We start from the raw sequence: 15759 nt of genomic DNA on the forward strand, positions 1-15759 counted from the left end.
AAGGTTGAGAAAAGCCATCTGAGCTGACTGCACAACTCTTCTCATTTATTAGTACAAATAAAAAAATCCTTCCGACGAACAAAAACAGGAACATAACTTCATACGTGGTTTCTGAACAAAGGCTGCATTCCAATCCTGCAGCGGTGCATGCTGTTCCACATAGTAGTGGAACGCAGCTCTCAGTCGCTCTGTTGCAGCGTTACTTGTGTTTCCTGAGAACTGTTGAGTTCAGACAAAAACATTTATCCATGTCGCAGATTCCTAACTTGCACAACTGGAAACCAACCGTGAGAACGGTTCCTGGATGCCACCGCTTGACTGGAGGTCAAGGTGCGAAACTGCAAAATAACGAGACCTCAAATTAAAAGCTTCCACGTGCAAAAATATTTTTTAACTTGCTTGTTTCTTTAGATGCAAACAAACGAACAGAATCTCGCAGCGAGTCGATTTTAACCAAGTTACTGAAGGTTGGAGTCCTCCTGAGAAAGTCCTCGACACTCCCACGCAGAGGCCGTGCCTGATGAGGAACACACACGTGTGAGCAGAACACACTTAGATAAACACTCTAGTGTCCCATCCATGTGATTTCAACAACATGGCTGCAGCTCTGAGCTCCAGTCTGCTGAAAAATATAAATAAAAAACATAAATAAAAGCTTTTAGAGAAAACGAGGGCAGACTCACTTTTCTGGTGTGTGGTTCTGTTGGACAGGCGGACACTTGTCTCTTCATTTGTGATGAATCTCAAAATATTAAGAGCTAAAAAGGCACATTTAACACAAATTAGTCCGTTTCCCTCATAGACTCTGAACGAGAAGCCAGTACCTTCGATGTAGTGAGCTGTCCTAACGAACTGATGGAGCTCCTGTTCCAGCAGCACACACTTTAGGACAAATACAAACAAGCCTGTAGATTAATGTGAAACAGGAAGAGTTTGTGCAGCACAGACTAACGCATCTGGGTGGTACCGGCGTGTCCACCCTGTCCCGCTCCCACACAGCAAATTCCCAAACGACGCGGTTTAAAATTTCCTTTCTCAGCTCTGACGGCAGATCCTCCCTCGGCCAGAACGTTTCCAGAACCTCGGGACGTTCCCTCCACTGAAACACACGTTTACAGCTGTGTTTACCGATGGAAACGGTGGGGGTACACACACCTGCTCAAATCTGCGGGGATCGTCAACACACCAGGTAGTTGAGCTGGTGATCCCGGCTGACCAGATGCAGACAGATGTCTCTGTGGGACAGGATGTCCTCACAGCTTTCACACAGGAAGAAAGTGTCCTGAGAAAGTCCCCGGCACTCCCACACGGAGGCCATGCCTGATGAACACACACCGTGTAAACGTGCCTGCGTGGAACGGGTGGTGGTGTGTTTACATAAACGCTCACCGACGACGGGTCTGGAGCCACATCCGCCTGCTGTTAGGTAGAAAGACAAATGGCTGCAGCTCGGAGCTTTTCCCCCTGGAACAGACGTCTAATTAGCTGATTAATGACAAACTGAAGCTACGGCTGAGCTCTGACTCTCACCTAATAAAGCTCTGGGTCCTTCCTGTGATGCTCTTTGTCCTCGGGGTTCTGCTCCTTGTTCCGGAGCTACTTCTGCTCTGTAGCTCGGTCCTGACGGGCTCTGCTGTCCTGCTTCAGCACAAGTTTGCGGCTGCAGGCCGCAGGTTTGAAAACGTGGAACCTTTTGTGGTCTTGTGAGGAGTTCTTCGTCCAGTTGGCGCACATCTCTCTTCCACTGTTGTGTTTCAGCAGCAGGTGGACGCCATCGCCCCGGACCGACGAGGGTTTCTGCTTCTTCTGATTAGGAGGAAATAAAAAAAAAAAAAAAAAAGAGTCAATTTAAAGCAATAAATGAAAAATACACAAAAATATTTGCCATGACGGACAAACCTGAGATGTGGAAGGGAGTCGGGGACTTACGGGGAGTCCCAGACACGTCGGTGACGTCGTCTTTAACTTCTGCATCTGGATCAAAGGAATCCTGCTGGACGGTTTCTGAAACAACACAAAAATGTCACCTTTGTTATTTTAGGTTTTGTTTTTTATCCATTAAATATTGTACCTATCATTTCTTCATCTTGAACACCCGGAACTGGATCTGGATTAACTTGATCGCTGCTAACACAAGAGCGAGGTTCCTGAATCGGATCATCTGACCTCTGAAGATCCCCCGGACGGTCGTCCTCCTTCAACATTTCTGAGTTAAAAAAAACTTTTCAGTGCAAAATGAAGATAATAATATTAATAATAAATATTCAGACAAGATTTTTGACCTGTTATCTGGATCAGATCCGTCTGTATTTGCTTATCACAAACGTCGGAGACTTCACGATCAAACACACGTACGCCTGAAAAACAGGTCCAGTTTGCACGATTCAAACCTGATCTGATTTAGAAACGAGCAAAAACGGATTCAAATGTGTGAACAGACGAGCTTTCATTCTCATAAATGTGACGTTACCGTCGTCTGAGCTTGAAACTTCAAGTCCCAAAGTCTCAGCGGTGTCGCCCGTGGACGACGAGACACGAGGACGCGTTTGTCTCAGCAGCGTTTTCACCGTCTCCACAGCTGAGCCACAGGACAGAAAACTAGGTGAGAATTTCTTTTCCTTTCTAACTTTGTTTGGTTTAACTCAACTTTATTTATAAATTGCGCCTTACAGACAAAAACATGCCACTAAGGCGCTACACAGACCAAGCTGACTTTTATCCCACACAAAAAATATCACAAAAATAGGTTTTTATCATCTAAAGAACATCGCCAGAGTCCGCCCCATTCTCTCTCGGGCCAATACGGAGACGTTGATGCATGCAAGCTTTTATCACCAGTAGGATAGACTACTGCAATGCCCTGCTTTCTGGTCTTCCCAAAAAGAGCATCTCAGGCTTACAAATTCTACAAAATTCGGCAGCACGTGTCCTGATGAAGACCAGGAGGCGGGAGCACATGACACCGGTTTTAGAATCATTGCATTGGCTCCCCGTATGTTTCAGGATCCATTTTAAGGTTCTTCTAATGGTTTTTAAGTGTCTTAATGGTCTTGGGCCTTCTTATCTATCAGAACTGCTTTTACCATATGAACCCTCGCGGCCTCTGCGCTCCTCCGGCAGGCGTCTCCTGGTCATCCCTAAAGTCAGGACACAAACTCACGGCGAGGCGTCCTTCCAGTGTTATGGCCCTCGCCTCTGGAACGAGCTGTCAGAGGACCTCAGGGCCGCAGAGAACGCTCATGTTTTTAAGTCCAGGCTCAAGACCCATCTTTTTAGTTAGCTTTTATCTAAATATTTACTAGTTTTATTTCTCGTTTTACATGATTATATTTTATTGCTTGCTTTGCATGTTTTATATGATTACATTTTAGCACAGTTTTATTATTTAATATAATTGTTTTACTGTCTATGATTTTATTTATTACTTATTTTCTAAATTTTGTTCCTTATATTAGCTCAATTATTATATTTTTTACTCATTTTAATCAGTGTTTCCTCTGTAGGGGCCCTCTGCCCCGGGAGCGGTGGTCGACTGCAGCTTCCTGGGCGCTCTATAGGTGGGGGTCTGTGCTCCCCCTCCACTGAGCGCCCTGAGTTAGTGTGGAAGACCTGATGCTGCCGGGCAGACGGCTCCTCTGATGGCGTTTCCTTGCCTTACCTTACTTGGCTCATCTGGACTCAGCCAAATATAATTTTACTTGTGTGTGTGTGTGTGTGTGTGTGTGTGTGTGCGTGTGCTTGCATATGTCTGTTAATGTTTTTAACCTGTTATGGGAATCTGGGGTTTTGTAAAGCACTTTGAGTAGCACTCTGTTTGAAAAGCACTTTATAAATAAATTTGATTGATTGATTGAAGTAAAAACATAAAACATTTAAGTCCAGAAAATAAAAACATTGGATCACAAGATACAGATAAAAACACAGCAAATGCACGGATCACTTTAAGTAAAACAATAAAAACTAGTTAGAAAGATTAAAAGACAGATAATAAAAGTAGGTTTTTAGCCTTGCCTTAAAAACCGCCACAGTGGTGGAGGCCCTTACGCTGAGAGGAAGCTCGTTCCAAAGCTTAGGACCTGCCACAGCAAAGGCCCTATCACCACGCGTCTTTAGGCGCGTTCTTGGGACCGAGAGGAGCATGAGGTTCTCCGAGCGGAGTGACCGTGCGGGGGTGTACGGTTGAAGCAGTGACACCAAGTAAGGAGGGGCCAAACCATTTAACGTTTTAAAAACCACCAAAAGCATCTTAAAACGAATCCCTACATCAACGGGCAGCCAATGAAGCGCAGCCAGGACAGGAGTAATGAGGTCATACTTGTGCCTGCCCTCTAAAAATCTGGCAGCAGCATTCTGCACCATTTGCATCCTGGTTACTAAGCCCTTGCTCACACCGACTAAAACAGTTGCAGTAGTCCAGTCGCACCGTAACAAAAGCACGGACTACCGTCTCAAGATCATGCCGTGACAAAAATGGTTTGATCTTTGCCAACCGACGGAGGTGGAAAACTGTACCTTTGTCTTCTGGGAGAGAAGCCAGGAACCAGTACACGCCCCGGTTTACTTCTATTTTCTAATTTAGACAAAAAAGAAAAAATAAATCCCGAAATCAGAGACGCTAAAGGACCAAACTCTTACAGAACAACGTCCTTTTAGAAGACGACGTGGAATCGTCAGGAGTTTGGGACGTTCTCACCTGAGGGTGCAGATATTTAAGACGTCTCTCGAGCTCAGCTAAAGGAGCCACTACGCTGCTCAGCTCCTTCTCCACCTGCGACGCCGTCCATCCAGGATACTTCATTTTCTAACAAACAAGGAAAGAATTCAGAAAACTGCCTTAACTGAGCGGTGAACAGGCAGAAGAGGAACGTTAAGCTAACTTTTTAAGACAGTTTTCCTAACGTTTTAAGTATTTGCACCATGTTTTTTTTTGTTATTTCTGTCTTTCAAAGTCCCTGAAATACATACTCAGTGCTTCACTTAATCACGACTGTTTAGAAAAGTTCCTAAATGAGTAGAAAGACTTAAATGACAGAATATTTGACTAAATATTTGGTAATTTCTAAAATAAAATAGTGGAAATCAATGTGGACAAGAAGACCCAGCTCTTTGGGGTTCTGATGTGGATGTGCGTCATGTTTATTATTATTGTGCTGCTTGACTTTAAAGCAGTGGTCTGCAAATGGCGGCCCGCGGGCCACATCCGGCCCGCGAGCCCTCTCTTTGTGGCCCCTAAACCCCGCGCGCACCCCCCAACCCCGATGACCGACCGGGAGGTTTAGCCCTGGCTTTCCACGGGAGCCGTCAGCAGCGCGAGTCGGCCGCTTCTCAGGAGCAGCATGTCGCAGCCCTTACGCGCCGGTTCTCTTTTCTACGCGCGACGCCTCTGAAACGGGTCAAGTTCGACATTTTTGGGGAAGGAAGGACAGGAAATCGGACGCGGAAATGGAGAGAAGCTCCCGAGATTTTCAGAATAAAGAACGTACTGTCTTCCGGTTGCTTTACTTTTAAAAAAGGTTACTAACTGTGCGGCCTCGTGAGAAGTTATCACCTAGCTAGCAGTCTCCTTTGTTTTTCAGGTCCGTATTGGCGATTATAAAATGGACAGAACATAAAACACAAACCATGTTGTAATTTTCTCCTGCTTGTTGTTGTGTTTACTGACGACGTCACTCGTGTGACTTCGTGCTCGGTCGGTGACGGCTGCTCCCCTGCTGCTTCGCGTCTCATGGGAAGGGCCAAGCAGCAGCTTACGCGAGCAAGACGTGCTGCTGCAGTAACGTGCTGCTGATGGCTCCCGTGGAAACCCGGGGTAGGACAGAGCTGAGAAAAATGATCAAATAATGAATGCATCGAGATGCGGGCATAAACGATTCTGCATCATAGAAGAGGACCATAATCAGTTATAGTGGAATGTAGTTTTGTTATTTCAACGGCGGCACCAGCGCAGCATCCACATCTGTCAGAGCGGTGTTCTCCACATTTACCGGGTAGGAAACTTTGGTCTGCCTTTATGTGGTGCTGAAGGGCTGAGCGCTGGAGTTGTAACCTGAGACCGAACCCGAATTGGATCAGCCCGACCGGTTCTGTTGGATTTGGGCCGTATATTATGTTAACTGAGCGGGTTGTCGCGCGGCGCGCTCCGCTCACTTGCTCGATCAGCGACTGAGAGAGAGAGAGATTGTCTGCTCACACAAGAAAGCGGATCGGAGGACGCTCCTCCAAACACGCGTTATTATTTTCATAAGTTCATTATCGTTCCTCCTGGAGGCGCTCAGTCAGACCGAGTGCTGTGATGTCGGGAGGTCCGGTCTTGGGGAGGAGGCGGGGTCAGTGACGGCGGCTGCAGAGTGATCGTCTGTCTCTTTTATTTAGGGACACGGAGAAGTTAAAAGGAGAGAGAAATAGAAGATAGAAGTTCTTGTTCCACTTTATTCTTTTGTTTCATGATGATGAACTGATGTTCAATTCAGCTTAAAGAGAAACTGGGAGGAAGCTTTGGTTCATTTTAAGTTACAGGAGATCTTGTTTCCTGTCTGCTCCTCCAGAGACAGCATGGACATGAGGGTCACATGGTGAGGGTCCCACAGGACAGGTTAGTGCAGTCACACAGCCGAGCTGGAGGGGGACAGGTGTTGTCCTGCTTTATATTGCAAGCTTTTGTGTTATGTGCATTACCCCCTCTGCTTCTAGGTCTTTTTTGTGTGTGGCCCTCGGACCGCTCTAATTGAGGACCCCTGCTTTAAAGCCTAAACAGGGTCACTGAGAACAGTGTTTTTGCTACAAATGCACATAAAAAGTTCAAATCACTAAAAGCTGTCCAATTCATTATGTCTGGATGTCCAGCCCATCTAAACACAGCTGTGGTGCTAGAGCCAACAAAGGTAGAGCGAGACTACATACCACGTAGTTAAAGCAGTGGTCGAAGCTTCTGCTGTGACTCGAGCTACTCAGCTTGACTGAACACAGCCGACAAAACACCTGCCTCTTTTCCTCACACAGCACTATGACCAGCTGGCTTAAGCCTGCAAAGTAACAGATGCAAATGATTTGATTAAAAGTCCAAAGAAACAAAAACGGACAGGGACATTTCTGATGCAGGTTGAATACTTTCCAATAGCAGGAAGATTACCGCTCTGTGCCGTTTGACCTGCAGGCTTGCAGCAACGACCTTTCTGTGGCGCCTTGGTGCCGACAGGTATGATGTTCAGGTAAGGAGCAGGAAGTGAGCTTGTCACACCAGGATGTGGGTGTGTAACTGGCGGCTCAGCCGTGTTAGCGCTGGCTACAGACGTCTGTCTCACATCTAGGAGTTTCTCCATTTTGGAGCAAGGTGCTGTTTTGTTACAGACTTCAGACTCGGCTGTAGAGCCCACAGCGCTCTTCCACTCTTTGGATGCAGCGTCACTTTTCTGCAGATGCACTGGTGCAGATTTTGGAGCTGAGAGGGCCGAACCTGAAGTGCAAACGTGCTTTGTTGGCGAGGAGGAGGTTGCACATGTGGGCGTGCAAAACAAGGAAACATTTCTAAAAACAGAACAAGAGACATTTTTACAACTTGTGTTTGGTTCGGACACGTCCACGTGGGTCTTCCTCTGATCGTCGGTCACTTTAATGACCCCTTCAGCGTCTGCAGAAGTTTCTGGAGTTGAGGGGACATGGCTCCCTGCTATGTACACCTTTAATAGAGAAAAGAAGCATTAGATGCTGTTTAAAGAGTAAGTCACCCCCTATCAGAGTTTTACGCCACTGCCACTTCTTGTATGAAAAATGCAACAAATGCTGTTGCCTGGCAGACCGAGAGGGCGGAGCCACTAACAAAAACACACACAGGCTCACAATGACATTGTGACATCATAATGTACCAGCTAACGTCATGGGATGCCTCTTAGCCTCTTAACATTGATAGTTTTAGGCAGAATATTTAAAGAGCAAGTCACCCCCAAATCGACTTTTATTTTTGATAAACTATAGAAATGCGTGTCTAATCGTGCTGCAGACACGTGTAGTCAACAGATTTTGCACTTTAGTGCATTTTGGTTAAAATTTACATTTTCTGCCTAAAACTGTCAGTGGTGTGCCGTTGTCAGGTAAAAACTCTGCACTGCGTTTGAATTTAAATCTTACATCGCTATTGGCTAAGAGGTACCCATGATGTCACATGTCGTTGTGTGTGTGTGTGTGTGTGTGTGAGTGTGTTAGCGGCTCCGCCCTCTCGGTCTGCTAGGCAACAGCATTTGTCACATTTTTCAAACAGGAAGTGGGAGTGGAGTAATACTCTGGTAGGGGGTGACTTGCTCTTTAAATTTGAACCAAAATGCACTAAAGTGCTAAACTATTGATGTGTCTATAGCACAACTAGACACTCGTTTATTTAGTTTATCAGCAAAAACAAAGTTGATTTGGGGGTGACTAAAGGTTGGTTTATGCTTGACGCGTCCGCGAGGTCCGCACGGCTCCGCGCGGAAAAGTTGCATCATTTTAACAACCACGCCCCTCCACCGCGCCTCCGCACGGCCCAAGATTTCCGCAACGCGCACCTCGGAAATGTTCTAACCACGCGGAGGGACGGACGCGGAAAAACATGGCGGACCGGCAAGAACTAGTGTGGCAGAGGTTCGTAAATACAGACATTTGTATGATTCAGCTCTCAAAGATCACCGTGATCAACATGTTGTAAATAATTCTTGGAGAGAAATAGCTCGCACTGTCGGAAAAGACGAGAACGCTGTTAAAAATGCTGGAATGCCATGTTGTAAACAGTCATTTCTACTTCTACTATGGTGTAGTGTTGGATGCATGCTGTAGAGCTCCGTGCTGCCCCCTACAGTTTGGGAGAATATTGGCTCACCGCAGAGACGAGCCGCACGAACCATAAACGCTGCGAGTTGTGAAGCGCGTTCCATCCGCGAGCCGCATCACCGCGCGGAAAGTGAATGCGTCAAGCATAAACCAAGCTTTACTGTTTAGCACTGTACTTGAATACATCAGAGAAAAATGATCTAACCTTGTTGCTGTTCATATTAAAGGTGACGCGTTTACGGAGCGAAGCACGGGTGGTGGCGTTCTGAACTCGGTCTGACATCTCTAGAAGGACAACATTTCCAAAAAGGTGGCTCGTACCTGCCTGAAAGTTCTCATTTGAAATTATTTCAATTTCACTCACCTGGAAAACAAACGCATCAAAACATTTAGTAAAATAAAATGAATTGTGGTCACGTTTAAACATTTGACCCTTTTTTCCACCATTATTCAAGTCCCATCAAGAGTTTAGACTTTTAGTCAAATTTAGTATTTAAATGCTCATTTAAATGAAAAAGAAAGCCAGGTTTCACTTTTTTATTGAATAAAATGTAGTTTCCAAAACACGGTGTAATAAATTACTCATTTAATGCTGTAACTGTTCCTTTAATCGGTGCCAAAGACAGGAAGTTAAAACATTTGCTTGTTATTTGATTTCTTACCTAAAACTGTTAGCAGGGTCATTTTTGCTTCAGGACAATTTAAGATATTTTGGGAAACTGAATCTTTGAGGGAATCTGTTGACATTTGTAGGACACGACATTCCCTTGTCTCAATAGGGTTCTGCTTTTATTTTTATTTGTGAACAAAACTTGCCTTCATACTAAGGCTTACAGCAGAAATATATTTGTTTATACATTTTTAATGTATTTGATTCCACAAGTGACTTTGCATGAAGATATTCTTACTAATAATCAGCTTGATGCTTATGTAATCACACAGGGAGACTAAATACTTATTTTATATCATTTAATAACTTAAATCTATAAGTTTTGATGATGTTTTAATCACACGATGCAATAAACATCACAGATTCTCTGATTCAACCATTTATTCAAAGCTTTTATAATTGTATTCTTAAAGAGCAAGTCACCCCTACCAGAGTATTACTCCACTCCCACTTCCTGTTTGAAAAATGCAACAAATGCTGTTGCCTAGCAGACCGAGAGGACCCGCTAACAAATACACACACACACACACACACACACACACACACACACACACACACACACACACACACACACAGGCTCACAACGACATTGGCCGTGTTCGAGATGAGCCAGTTCTGCGCAGATTAGACCAGTGGCGATCGGCGAGCAGTGCTTGCCGGTTGGATTTGTGTCCGACTTGACGCCGACTTGCTCTGACGTCATGCATACGTAGGCAACGATAACCTCGTGAGATCAAGGCGGCCGCAGATTTTGGATCAAGGCGCTGCAGTTGCTCTCCACCGGCTGCAAAACCTAGGGGTTGACTGGAAACGCCTGGCTCTCACCTGATCTAAGATCTGATTGGTTCACATTTTGATCCAAACATCCGGTGGTAGAATGAGAAATGTTAGTAGGTCACATGTATTCTGTAAATCATGTTACGTTGATGATGACAACAAGATAGGCCATAAAGAGAAATGTGTTTTGAGTTCTTTTGTCACGTTTCCTATGGGCACACTAAACCTACAGCTAGAGCCCTGCACTGAAGCCCTAGGCCCGCGGGTCGGCCCGGCGGCCCGAAGGCCGGGCTTCTTGCCAACGACTGTGTAATTACCTCGGACACGGGCCGGGCGCCTTTATTTTTAATCGAATTCATTAAAAAAAACTGAAACACTTGAACGCAGCAGCACATGCCTGCTTCTCACGCACCGGCACCCGTTAGCTCAGTTAAGCTCTGTGTGGTTTATAAATGCGCCTATATAAACAAATTCTCAAACTGCTGATTGAAACATGTGCCCCTATTCTAATATGCCGTTTTATGTCCACTTTGATGTCAGAAACCATTCGTTTATTCTCATGAAAACGGCAGCATTCTATTTTTCTGTGAATAAATTCGCTCTGCAGTTAAAAAAATACAGCATTCATTGATGGTTGTTTTCTAACTGGAGAGCGCATTTTCAGAGCGGCAGATTAAATTCACAAACGCTTTATTAACTGGGGGCGTTTATTTAATCTGCCGCTCTTAATATGTGCTCTGCAGTTAGAAAATTAGAATGCTGCTTGTTTTCTAATTGCACAAGAGCGCCTTTTCAGAGCAGATTAAATTTACAAACGCATCCAATTAATATGGTGTTCGTAAATTTCATCTGCCGCTCGAAAAATACTCTGTTAGAAAAAAAAAGCTACATGAATGCTGTTTTTCTTTCTTTTTTTTTTTACTGCAGAACACTTCACACAGATAATGAGAATGCGGAGCATTCTATCACGCTAACACATTATGAAAGGTTAAAAAAAAAAGTCTGGCTCGGGCTCGGGTCGGGCTGGGGTTCCACTCCCTCGGGCCGGGCCGGACACGGGCTCAGATTTTAGGCCCGTGCAGGGCTCTACCTACAGCTGATAACCTTTAATTATTATTACAGTCATGTCTCCATATACATTATATGACATCCACAAGCATGTGAGGATGTGTTTCAGTTGCTAACAGGCACCAGAATTAAAATAAAACATTAAACAAGTATGAACACTAACGCGTTATCTTCATCCATCATCACCTGCGATCTACATGTGGGGAAATCTGTCCGACTTAAACGCCGGCTTTCAGCCACTCCCCCTGCTGCGTCCGTCTGCTCTCATCTGTTTTACAGGCTCAACTCGAACAAGGCCATTGTGACATCATAATGCACCATCTAACGTCATTGTGTACTTTTTAGCCAGTAGCGATGGCAGATTTAAATTCAAATGCAGTGCAGGGTTTTTACCTGATGACGGCACAGCACTGACAGTTTTAGGCAGAATTTTTCATTTTAACTAAAACGCACTAAAGTGCAAAACTTTTGAGTATGCTTGTCTACAGCACGATTAGACACTCATTTATATAGTTTATCAGCAAAAAAAAAACCTTGGTTTGGGGTGACTTGCTCTTTAAAGATCTCTGACTTGAGTGTCCCATTTTACACAATTTAATAAAGATTACTGATTCGTTCATGCTATAAAATGAAACAATTATGTTTCCACACTATAACTTGATAGCCTTACATATATAAAAATGCCCTAAACATGTTTCTATTAAAGCTGCAAAAATGAACCACATTTAATGTTGTAATAAAGGTGTAAACATCTATTTCTTAGTTAGCGATTGCTAAGCTAGCGCTAACGTTTCACTAGCTAGAAACGCAGACGAAATTAAAAGCGGTTTTCCACGTAACTGTTAGAAATTAGCGAGAAGTTAGCACAAACATTGCTGACACGGCTAGCCCGTTAGCCAACTGTAAAATAAGTTTTACTTTCAGATTTGGTGGTGGGGTTTAGATTTATTCCCTATGTGTACTTAGTTCGGTATATGCGGCCACGTGCTTACCTCTTTAAATCCGAGTAGTCGTCCCAAAGGTGCGTAAAACCCACCGACGTATAAATAAAACGGTAAAACCGTTATTTTCACTACAGCTCATTAACGGCTATTTGCGCTTACGGATTATTTACGTGCCAGTGCGTCATTCAAAATGGAGGGCACAACGGAGACGTAAAGCTTTAGGGTACACAATTAAGATATGTTGGTAAATAAGATTCATTAAACTGCATTAACATAACATACTTTTATCCAACTCACTTTTAATTATAAAATATGTGAATATGCTGATATTAAATCATTAAACAATTCAACAAGTACTCATTTGGTGTATTTAAGATCTAATAAAACATCCTTTCCAGAATAAACAATTATGTTGATTCATCCATTACTGTGAAGCAGTCACTTTAGATAAACAGAAAATTATTTGTAAAGTTAGGAAACATTTTATGAAACAAAAATATATTTATTAAGTGAGATAAAAGTCTCGTCTCCTGTAAAAGGACCTTGGCTTGTTAGGCTCGATAAGTCAGGAGATATTTCATTCTCGTTTACCCCGGTCATGAGCGGCACACTGATGAAGCAGGCCTGGTCTACGCTACATCTGCACAAATCACTGCTCTAAAAAAAATAGGCTCAAGTACATTTTTGAAACTTTAATAGTTAGAAAAATATACATACATATATATTTAACATTCAACAAATGTTGTGCATACAAATACCATAATGCTTTTAATGATAAAGACGCTACAAAACCTGAAACCAGTTAGCTGCACGTCAGCCAAGAACAGATTAAAGAAAATAAAAACATCCATCTTCTCAAAGTGTAATCAGAACAATTTTAACCTGAATGCAGTTTTGTGCCTTAAAAACACAAATAAAGTTTATAGAACTGGTCAATATTTAGGATTAATGCGTTTGACAGAAAACTGAGTAATACTAGAGCTGCTAAATAATGCCCCAGTAGAGACCTTGGGTGGGAAGATGGAGTTTTGGTATAAAGCTGCAAGTCTGGAAAATAAAATCTGGAGAGCCAGAACCTCCATAAACAGATCTCACACCCTGCTTTTCCTTCTGAGAACGTTCAGAGGCAAGCCGTCATAAAATGACTTTGTCTCATCATAGAGACCTGCAAACATTGTTGTCCACAGCTGGTGAGGATCGTGAGTCCCAGCAGGGGCAACTGAGGTAGAGATTCAGCGTTAACATTCATTGGGTCAGGTGTGGGGAACTGAAAGCTGTTCCAGTGGGTTGTCGGTGCAAAATCTGAGAAGAGACGCATCAGCTGGTCCTTTCCTGGTTTAAAAGGAACCAGGAGAGTTGGCAGGATCAACTGTAGAGCAGGAAGGGGTCACGTCCAGACTCTGGGCTCTTCTGTCTCCACGCCCGGTCCTCCTCCCAAAACTAGACAGACACAGAAAAAAAAAGTGGAATTTTTGTCAAAATTAAAGAGCAAGTCACCCCTAAATCAACTTCTTTTTTTGCTGATCAACTATATATAAAGGAGTGTCTAGCCATGCTGTTTGTTGGGTTATTTTAGCAGCACAGGTTACCTAGAGTGAATCACAAACACAGGTGAGAGCTGAAATGTTTCTGTCTTTGCAGAGGGAGAAACGTGAAAACCAAAGCCCTTTTCAGATAGACATTCTGGAACATTTGCGGACAATTCAATCCGGTTTTTAACCGGAGCTGTGTTTTCAGACACACCACTTTTGTACCAGAACTTGTCCTTTCGGCTGCGTTCACACAGCAGGGAAAAGTTCCAGATGTCTGACGGCGGTGGGGGGTGGGTAGAATCGGACTTATGTTAAGAAGAAAATATCATTTCTATAGCGCCTCTCAAGATAAAAATCACGAGGCGCTTAAGCATAATTCTGCGCACGAAGACGCATAAGAGACCTGGACGATGAAGCTCAATGGTTAAAGGAATCACTGAAGCGGTGTGAAGCGCTCCGTCGCGCGTCTAGGCGGTACCGTAGGAGGAGAGCTGCCGTGGTTCGCCGCATGCTACAGCAGCGGGCTATATAGGTGCGCACAGCGTCCCCCGGTCCCCTCCTCCTCCCCCTCCCCCTTGTCCGGAACTCTACCTCACCAGTCTGAAGCAGCCACCCTGTCCGTAACAAGTCCGGACCTGTTACTAGGGGCTTCGTCCGGTTAAATTCCGGAACACGTTATCCGGATGTTTGTATTCAGACACAAAGGTCTTACGGACAGACTCCGGAACATTTCCGTTTTTCATGGCCAGTCTGAAGGGGGCTCAAGAACGAACTGGCCCAGTTTGGAGTTAATCAAATCTCAGAGAAAACCTCTCGGAGTCTCTTTTATTCAGTAAAAAGCACACGCATCAGCACATTCCTTAGTTACCATAAAAAGGGAAACAACTCTAATCTGTAGCAACATTTGGTCTCACTCCCATCCATGCGTGTCCGGCAGTCTACAGGAAAAGGAGCTGACAAGCAAATCTAAAACCAGCCCCAGGAGGACATCCTGACCTTCGGCTGGATCACACACACACACACACGCACACGCACACACAGCAGAATATAAAAGTGTGTAATCACATAAAAGCTGCATTACAATTATTCTCTATCACTGTAGACACATGCAGTCACTAATTTGGCACTTTAGTGCATCTTAGTTAAAATTTAAATATTCTGCCTAAAACAGTCAGTGTTGCACAGTTGTCAGGTAAAAACTCTGCATTTAAATTTAATCTGCCATCACTATTGGCTAAGAAGTACACTATGATGTCAGCTGGTACATTATGAGGTCACAAAAGTCGTTGTGTTCCTGTGTGTGTATTTGTTCGCATCTCTGCCCTTTCAGTCTGCCAGGCAACATCATTTTTTGCATTTTTCAAACAGGAAGTGGAGTAAGACTCTGGAAGGGGATGACTTGCTCTTTAACTCATTTTTTAACTGTTTGAGCATCGGAACGAGCCCCCGCTCTGAGAGAACAAACATCTCAGCCCTGAAGCCGAACTTCATCCGCGTACGACACACGTCGCGTGATCAGGAAGCAGAACATCCATGTGTTAGGAGATCGTTTTGGGCCGTTCCTGTAAAAAAAAAGTGAGGCGCGAACCGGAAAAGCGTCTGCCGATCACAATTCAACAACGAATTATGAAAGAACGGATAACGCTCGAAACACGCGGATTCTTCCTGATGTAAGAGGTGAGTCTCCGCTTTATTTTGGTGTCGACATCATCCTAGCGCGCAACGTTCTGTCACTTAAAAAAACAGTAAAAACGGTGAGAATCGCTGGCAGCAAAGGCCGTTAGCGATCAGGAAACGGCCGGCAGCGAATGAGTTAAAGAGGATTTTTAAAACTAGCATCTGTCATTTTTAAAAGAATGTAGCGGAAATCCACATTTTATATTCTCAGTTAACTTTATCGGGATCCAGGCGGAGCAGAACGATAATAACATTTCCACACAAAGTTTTTCCTCTCACATTTAGCAGAAGG

General features: G+C 44.1%; 2 protein-coding genes across 13 annotated transcripts in view; both read right to left on the bottom strand.

Annotated features, from left to right (window-relative positions):
• Positions 1 to 133: 133 nt before the first annotated feature.
• On the bottom strand, positions 134 to 12439 carry LOC107394808 (uncharacterized). Of its 12 annotated transcripts, none has more exons than XM_070547355.1 (17): positions 12307 to 12438; positions 9005 to 9084; positions 7556 to 7676; positions 7111 to 7453; positions 6901 to 7021; positions 4694 to 4801; positions 4513 to 4570; positions 2471 to 2578; positions 2283 to 2357; positions 2072 to 2206; positions 1900 to 2004; positions 1531 to 1806; positions 1187 to 1464; positions 968 to 1099; positions 684 to 882; positions 428 to 517; positions 134 to 338 (listed from the first exon to the last, which is right to left on the bottom strand). In XM_070547355.1, the coding sequence occupies exons 2-16, from the start codon at positions 9080 to 9082 to the stop codon at positions 459 to 461; spliced, it is 2196 nt and encodes a 731-aa protein (XP_070403456.1). In that variant the 5' UTR covers positions 9083 to 9084; positions 12307 to 12438; the 3' UTR covers positions 134 to 338; positions 428 to 458. The 12 variants fall into 12 exon arrangements, 11 of the variants coding, with proteins under 11 accessions (XP_070403456.1, XP_070403455.1, XP_070403457.1 ...); XM_070547354.1 differs by having other exon boundaries at positions 7553 to 7676; XM_070547356.1 differs by having other exon boundaries at positions 1187 to 1320; positions 1390 to 1419; positions 7111 to 7676.
• An 813-nt stretch (positions 12440 to 13252) lies between these two features.
• LOC107394807 (uncharacterized) overlaps positions 13253 to 15759 on the bottom strand; it is a 77026-nt gene continuing 74519 nt past the window's right edge. Inside the window, exon 46 of the mRNA XM_015973929.3 lies at positions 13253 to 13698. Within this exon, the coding sequence (XP_015829415.3) occupies positions 13596 to 13698 (103 nt within the window). The 3' untranslated portion in view covers positions 13253 to 13595. The remainder of the gene's footprint in view (positions 13699 to 15759) is intronic.

This window comes from Nothobranchius furzeri, chromosome 19 (assembly GCF_043380555.1).
Source record: "Nothobranchius furzeri strain GRZ-AD chromosome 19, NfurGRZ-RIMD1, whole genome shotgun sequence".
Lineage (NCBI taxonomy): Eukaryota > Metazoa > Chordata > Actinopteri > Cyprinodontiformes > Nothobranchiidae > Nothobranchius > Nothobranchius furzeri.